The 8,666-nt window shown below is 37.4% G+C and overlaps 1 protein-coding gene across 1 annotated transcript; it reads right to left on the bottom strand.

The window, feature by feature from the left end:
• Positions 1-298: 298 nt before the first annotated feature.
• Positions 299-1,207, bottom strand: LOC112750804 (uncharacterized). Its single transcript, XM_025799693.1, has one exon. The coding sequence runs from the start codon at positions 1,205-1,207 to the stop codon at positions 299-301; it is 909 nt and encodes a 302-aa protein (XP_025655478.1).
• Between the last annotated feature and the right edge of the window lie 7,459 nt (positions 1,208-8,666).

The raw sequence follows: 8,666 nt of genomic DNA, 5'->3' as shown, positions 1-8,666 counted from the left end.
AGTACATAATAATATCTTGTGTTTGGGAGGTACATGGTGAAGGACTCCAGACGACATTAACTTAATTAATGGTCGTAGGGTTTGTTATTTCCAATTTAAACTTCATGACCACAGCCGAATAAGGAACCGGATTGATCAAGATTCTATCAATAGGATCAAGTAACATGGAAAGATAATCTAACTTGGATATTAAAAATGAGCCTACAACGTATATTTCATCTCCCTTAACAAGTAAAGATTCTGTTGGAACTAGATTATTTTGAAAAAAAGACACTAACCTTTATCGTATATTGTATGACTAATTCACACAGCGATAATGTGTTCCTGTCCACCATCTGATCCAACATTTCATGCTTTGTATGGTATGATGAACGACATTTTTGTCCCCAATGATAATGCGCGGGATTGATGCGTCGTTGAAAAGAACGAAAGCAAAATCACCCGATTCTTTGTCCCTCCGAGGCATGACTGTCACCCTTTGAACCACATGACCAAACATGTTGCAGAAAAACTCAGCAATGCCCTCTGCAGTGGGCATGGACTCTCGACCGAAGCATACGGTCAGTGTCTTTGGACGTTCCGCGTCATCCAACTCCTTGCAGACGTACTTCTGCTTTCCCTTATCTTGCTCAGTTTGCCTTCCTCCTTGTTGCATATGCAATCCTCGGCCATTGTTATGTCTACTCAATGCCTCTGGTGCAACCGATATGCACTGGTCCTGTGTGTTGAAACCTAGTAGTTCTTTAGGAGTCCTCTGGTACTCCAACCACACCGCATCCATCGTTATGTCGCCTAGAATTCTAGCGCAAATGGTTGATAGGGTATCGGGAAATAGAGTTAGGAGGACAGATCTCATCCTATGAACCTGGTATAACGTGAGCTCAGTTTTTAGCACGTGTCCGAGGGTTTCGAGTTTTCTGGACTTCTCCACAACCCCAGAGAACTCCTGAGATAGTAGGCATTGCAAACAGATGACACATTCATCGGCAAGACTGTTCATAAACCAGCTTTCATTTTTTATGGCTGTTTGTAGAATACCATTCAGTCTCATTGTCTCCAGTGACAGTAGAAATGCCATGACCATCAGAGACTGTTTAACTTCACGGTAAAGGACTTGCGTCAACATCCTGAATGCAGTTCGATCGATTCCATGGAACATTTCCAAACATTCGATTGCCATGGTTGAGGGCTTCCTTCTAGTTTCCATGTTGTATGGGTTAGAATTTGTAAGCATATAGTTTGTTGTTGTAGTTTTTTATGCTTAGACCACCAACTCATTTCCTCCTTCTTGTAGTCATGCAGCATGGTCTCCACTTTATTGCACCATCTTCTTGCTCGTAGTCCTAGACTAACCATCACCTACCTAATTGAAATATTATTTATTGGCCTTAATTATATTGTATACATGTATATGATTTTATTGATACGACTAGGTGCAGTTTATAGTATCTTCTTGAAAAAAAAACATGTGATAACTTTATCTAGTAAGGCAAAATTGAAATTTAATTGCGTAAACCTCGCCATATTCTATGAATCATAACAGGTTATTTAGCATATGCAGTAATAATTTTTGTATACTACATTATCATTTTAATTTACAGGCCTTAGAGTGAATGGTTTCGTGCTAATAGTTTATTGTTTCCGGTCTAGTGACTAGATCTCAGACTGAATGGTCTTCGTGGCGATGGTTTATTGTTTGGCGGTTTTCCGTTCGATGTGTACGGTTTAGGGTTCACGGGTTGGTCGGTAGGTCTTATCATGAATGGTTCTGTGCCTCTGGTGTTTCGTTTGGCGGTTTTCGGTTCAATGTTAACGGTTTAGGGTTCACGGTTTGATCGCTAGGTCTTTTAGTGAATGGCTTCGTGTATATTGCTTATTGATTGCCGGTTTCCGGTTCAATTCGCACGGTCCAGTGTATACGGTTCTAGGGACTAGGCCTTAGAGTGAATGGTTTCGTGCTAATGGTTTATTGTTTGGCGGTTTCTGGTTCAACGTGTATGGTTTAGGGTTCGCGGTTTGGTTGTTAGCTCTTATGGTGAATGGTTCTGTGCCTCTGGTTTATCGTTTGGCGGTTTTCGGTTCAATGTGTACGAGTTAGTCAGTAGGTCTTATCATGAATGGTTCTGTGTCTATGGTTTATCGTTAGGCGGTTTCCGGTTCATCGTGGACGGTTTAGGGTTCGCGGTTTGATCGCTTGGTCTTTTAGTGAACGACTTCGTCTATATTGTTTATTGTTTGCCGGTTTCCGGTACAATGCAAACGGTTCAATGTGTCTGGTCTAGTGACTAGATCTCAGACTGAATGGTCTTCGTGGCGATGGTTTATTGTTTGGCGGTTTCCCGTTCGATGTGTACGGTTTAGGGTTCACGAGTTGGTCGGTAGGTCTTATCATGAATGGTTCTGTGCCTCTGATGTTTCGTTTGGCGGTTTCCGGTTCAATGTTAACGGTTTAGTGTTCACGGTTTGATCGCTAGGTCTTTTAATGAACGGCTTCGTGTATATTGCTTATTGATTGCCGGTTTCCGGTTCAATTCGCACGGTCCAGTGTGTACGGTTCTAGGGACTAGGCCTTAGAGTGATGAGGGATGGGAAGTTCAGTCTCCTATAAGTGATAGGCAACGGGCCTAAAGGTGGAAAGCAAAAAAGTCATTAGGCAATAAATTAGGGTGCACCATAAGTTAGATGATGAGTGACCATGACAAACGAAAAATCAAAGATCTGTGTGGGAGACAGGTAAGGGTATACACATAGTTAATGAAAAGGAATATAACTCATAGGAAATGGAATAAAAATTCCCCTTTTCTCGAGCTAGCAGCAAATACGTGTATTATTTTCATGCTAACCTTTTCGAGTGTTTAGACGTCGCATTAAACTCTGTTGCGGACTAAATCTTTGACCGAGTGTGTGAAACAACAAGAGATAACAACAAACACAATTCTGTTATATGAGCATATTACTTTATGAGCAACTTAATGGAGACAAGCATTCATTACGAAAATTAAAACAAATCTTCCAGTAACCGATTGGTAAAAGAAAAAAAATAGACGGTTACCAGAAAATGTTTACTAGCTTTGACTATAGAAAAGGAAATTAAACAAATGTATTGAGCTGAATAACTTCAAATAGATTTAAAGGATCGATACCTCGACTAAACGAAAATAATTTAAAAAAAAAATTGGTTGGAGCCTTATCTTTTACCAATCAGAAAAAAGATTTTTATGTAAATTATTTTTTTTCAAAAATTTAGGAATATAAACTGGAAACGTAAACTGCCTCATATATTATAGGTCTATATCCAAATATCACTCAATTGTCAAAACTCCTTTGAATAGTAGGGACAACCTACCATGTTTGTTATTCTTTTAAGAAATTGTGCTTGCTAGTGGAGTGCAACTCATTAAGTGAACATGTTGCAGTATTTTTCATGTTTTTTTTTAAATAAAAAAAATTAAACAGCTAAAACACCCAATGGCTGCCAGAGAAAAGCGACGCTCAACACAAAAAATAGAAAAGGGAGACGACGAATCCAAAAAGGAACAAAGTAGAAAAATCTCAAGAAAAGTTGTCGACAAAGAAGTGATAGAACTATCATCAAGGTTAGAATTAAATTACATTTCGAGAAACTAGTGAAGTCCTTTTATAACGATTCCGAATATAAAGTATTCATATTTTTAAGTTTTGTTTCTCATAGTCTCCGAGGAAGCACCATGCATAACCAGCGACTACATGTAAATTTTAACGGTGGAGCCAGCAAAGAGATAGGCGACGACTTCGGTAAAACTACAGTCGTAGAACCTTCTCTAAAAGAAGTGGTAATGCAAATGTCGACGATGATGAATACACTTTCAAACCTGATTGCTTCCCAATCCAAGACGTGTTATCATGTGTTTGGAACTATGCCACAAACAATCAATCTTCGGAATGGGCCGCCCGATAACTTCAACCCCACATTAATGCCTGTGATCATGAGCGGATTCAGCATGCCATCCGGTACTCTTGAGAGGAATCTGGACTCCTCCAAGAAGATTAGATCCAACATGTCAAGCATTCATCAAGCCGCGGATTCAAAATCGCATAGGGCTACAAAGTGTTGTTCAATGTCTCCGAAGTGTGAACAGACAACGCCAGATGATTATGTTATTTGCCGAAGTTTGTTCAGCGATCATGGTACTGGAAAGAAGACAGCTACAGAACCAGTTATAACGAGTAGCTTAGACAAGGCTGTATATGTTAGCTACTTCAACCCGGCTGACAGAAAATTGCCACTAGCGAAGAAAACCGCAAAGATACCTGCGGTGGGTTATATCATGTTAAGTAAGTGTTAGAGATTTGTTGTGCTGGTTTACTATTAATAACTAACGGCTTAGTTTTCTTTGTATCAGTGGAAGCCTGTTCTGTTCCGTCCCCCAGCTGATATGGCACTGTGCAAGGACGAAGTTTCAGTCGTAACCTACGTCTTTGGTTCAGATCTGGAGGATGAAGAACTGAATTCGGAGATAATTTCACAGACAAACTTGTGGCACACGAATAGGAGAGTCATGTATACTCTACTGCCAAACAAACCATTGGTGGACGAGGTATGGATTTTTCATTCATTAGCCTTCGTTAATTTCATAAATGAAACTCCTAACATATAAAATAATTTTAACAAGGGAATATATGTTTATATTTTTTCTTATTGGCCGTCAATCAACGAATGCGGAAGCAGATCATAAACCTCACATCAAGCATGCTCATGTGTGATGCACGCAAGGACACCGGTTTTCCCTGCTTGTGGTTTTTACCCACTACATTTTCGGTGAGTGAAAACCATTAAGATGATCTCCATCTCCTGGTTTCCATTGATCTTATACATGTTTATGAAAAATCAAATTTCAACAATTTGCCCTTAATTGGACTCATTCCCCAAAGACTTTGAAACACTATTACGCTGAGGAATACATGGGAGAGTTTGAGTCGTTATGTAAGGTAACTTTCTAATTTAATTCTTGTTATATATGATAATGTAAATAAAAAACGCTTATTCCAATATAACTTATTTGTGTATATTTTTGATAGATTTTTGTTCCAATGAATGAGGATAGCATGCACTGGTACCTGCTTGTAATTGATATAGAAAAAAGACACTTAATATTACTGGATTCTAAACCATGCGTCTCAAGCAGAACCAGGCGCCGTCGTTGTGTGAAGCTAATGGTAGTGTTGCAAAATTTCTAATAGGCGGAAATAGATTCTAAATTGCTTGAATAGACACCAGAGTTGACACCTGAATTAAATTTTACTTTGATTACAAGCACTGTTTATTGAGGAGATGCTTGATGACTCCACATTCTATGCTAACCAAACAAATTTCAGAGTATCCTATAATACACCCTGTAGAAATTGGCGAGCAGAATGATGACTCATAAGAAACCTTACAAGTTATTATTGATTGTTGAGTTCTGAATTACTGAGATGCATCAATGAATTTGCTAACGTGTGATGAATACATTTTCCTTCTGCACAAGTAAAAGCGACCGCTAACATATTTATTGACGTTGTAATAGTGCTATACATTGCTTTTCCGGCCAGCCTTGGTTATGGAAGATAATATTTTTTTACAGTATCATTTCATCTGCTATGATTTTTTTTCCTTAGAAATTAAGTTGGTTATAGACTTCAATAAACTTTTTTTACATATACAAGGAATAATTGTGGAGTTTGGGTGACAACCTGGATGAGGGAGTGCCAATGGAGGAGTAACTCAATATTAAGGTAGTTATAAAATAAAATTGGTTTCATGGTTTCATATATTATCTCAAAATTTTAATCTACCCTATGCGTCTAAATTCTTTTGTTTTTTCTCCTAGGTAAATGATAGCACTAGATTACGGCTGGCTATTGATCTGGTGATGAATCCGTTCAATTTGAAATCCCAAGAAGTCCTTGAGGCAGCAAAGAAATACTACAACGAAATATCTAAAAAGGAAGAGCGATTGGTTAAAGGGATAGGAAGTATGTTCTGAGTTATTTATACCTAAGGCATTAAAATAGTTGTATCCATTGCATAGACTTTTAATACTTTAATGCTTGCAATAAGTTATTCTGATTATGTTATTTGAAGTACTATATGTTAATTTTTTATTGACGTTTTGTGTTGCGCTTACTGATTGAGAAAAATTTACTGGGTCGTAAAAATTATGATTATGTTATTTGAAATACTTTATGTTAATTTTTTAATGGAACAACACATTTTGATATGTTAATAAATAAAGGTTTGCATGATTTCGTATATTTTGTAAAACAATTTAGTAAACATGATTTCAATAATTTACCTAAATATGAACACAAGCTTAAACTTATTAAATTTTTTTTATTTTATTTTGTGTAACCTTCGTTATGTTTATTCATCTAGTGATACGTATACCAATAAACGGTTATTAAACAACATTTACCTTTACCAAAACAAGAGTAATACAATTCAAATAGAGTTTATTATGTGTATTTATTATTTAGTTTAGATTTTCGAAAAGGTTTGATTAGTGATGAGGTTTGAATCCTAATGGATGGCTTCAATATATCCCTTCAACTTCATTTCCAACCGGTGTGACGTCTGGTTTTGCCCTCTTTAAAAGTAAAACTTGACTTCCTAGAAAAAATCATTTGACAACAACATTGTAAACCCTCTCCTAATTCACTCACCGCGCCTATCAACTTCAGAGACTAGTCACTAATATTAGCAAACAAAGATGGAGCCAGAATTCCGGTAAGCAGATAACTATTTTTTGCTTTTTGTTCACTTTTTTTTCCACATACATGACCATCTGTCTTTGCATGGTTTGTTCTTTTTAACGTTGATTACTTCTCAACTTTCCGTTCTCTCCTTCCATGGTTTCTTATTTTTAACAATACTGACTTTTCATTATTTGGTTCGTGGTTGCTACTGGCTAGTTACGTCAATGCCTTAAGTAACGTAAGAAGATGCCCTGACCAGAGTTTCGTCCTAAACCTATTCCCAACAGATGTAAGTTTACTTCAGACGCCGCAGACGCTACTTCTCTTTACGTTTTGTTATCTAATTTTTTTCAAATCTGTTTAACATATAATTTTGTTTCTCTGACTATAGGAAGATGTAAGGTTTCCACAGCACATTGTATGGCACTTTTCGTTCTTCACAACCAGTGATCTGTACTTCATAGACAGACAAGACAACTGTCTCCATATCCACCCAAATAGAGACGGTGATAAGTACTGGATCAAAGCAGCCGACATGGGGAGGATAAGATCTCTCTATCGACCAACTCCACGGCTTATTCTGGAACTCAGTTACGTAGGTTGGGGTATCTTCTACATGCTTGCATGGGACCATACTCGTTCGGTAGAAATGCCCAGAACCGTTGATGAGATATATGCCTCCAACGTATTGACGGACCATATCAAACACTGGCTGGCGGACAGATGCAACGTACACTTCAACAAGGATGAACAGGTGGCTGCGTTTGAGACCGAAAGGTTATTACGCCGGCAGCATTGGAGGCAACAAGGTTCACCACCGCGTTCTCACGAGTCAAGGTAACAATAACTTGTTTACTTAGGAAAGTAAATATACAGACTTTCTTATATTCATTGTCGTATAAAAAATTTTCCAAAATTACTGCAGGTTCAACCTCCGTCAACAGGAGGGAGGTGCAGTGGCAGGACCTAGTAGGAGGGCAGTCGCAGGACCTAGTAGGAGTTATAGAAGAAATTCGCCAGCTGACTCTTCCGACTCGTCTGTAAACCAGATAACACCATCATCGTAGGACATAAGATGACAGATTAATTTGTTTAAGGTTTTTTGGTGAACTAATGTTTTGTAATAGTATTTTTGTAGCCATGTCTATATGTACATGTTTACTTTTGTGGAAATCTTCGATTAGTATTCTGTGTAATAGCTTTGATTTTCTGAATGTAAATTATGGTGTTAGACTTTGTTATTTTGTTAATGTATATACATCTATGGGTTTATTTTTGATCAAGTCTCACACAAGTCTACCATCAGAAGTATTTTTTTATTCCAGTCATTATTTGTAAGAAACTTTGGTAACAAATACTTTTTCATGTGGAAAACTTGACTGTTGTTTACCTGTGGCTAGATGGATGAGGGTGTGGCAGTGGTAACTGGTAACATCCTAATTAGGTATTGGAAATACTTTATGCTGAATCTGCGGAAATGATTAAATTGGGAGTAACATGGTTTTCTTTAGGATGAGGGGTTGTAATGTTGTGATAAGGCCAACAAAATTGGAAATCAAGTAAACAGATTAGTTACTATATTAGCAAAATAAAAGTTAATAGGGAAAATTTGCGGCTGCTTCTAATTTCAAACTTAATAAACAAAAAATCAAAGATAAGCTTATTGGAGTATGTTGGAATTACAACGGAATTTATTTACTAGGGTAGGCAAAAACTTTGGTAGACGAGACAAATTTAATGGCACACAACACCTAGTTCAAACAGGTTACGATAACACCGGTAAATACAATATTCTGCCACATCAATTCTCGTTGGATGCAACATCTCACACAATTAATAAGTTAGACTAATTTAGGTTCATTACTTAAAAGAGAGCAACAGACTTCAACAATTCAAAAACTACAAAGTAAACACAACCGATAACCAAGACTACGAAATGCGCGTCTAGTAAA

Source organism: Arachis hypogaea, chromosome 1 (assembly GCF_003086295.3).
Source record: "Arachis hypogaea cultivar Tifrunner chromosome 1, arahy.Tifrunner.gnm2.J5K5, whole genome shotgun sequence".
NCBI lineage: Eukaryota > Viridiplantae > Streptophyta > Magnoliopsida > Fabales > Fabaceae > Arachis > Arachis hypogaea.
The sequence above is the reverse complement of the archived record's forward strand: the minus strand, read 5'-3'. Positions and strand labels throughout refer to the sequence as shown.

Coding starts and splice junctions, on each gene's coding strand:
- LOC112750804 (XM_025799693.1), bottom strand. CDS start 1,207: ATGGAAACTAGAAGGAAGCCCTCAACCATGGCAATCGAATGTTTGGAA.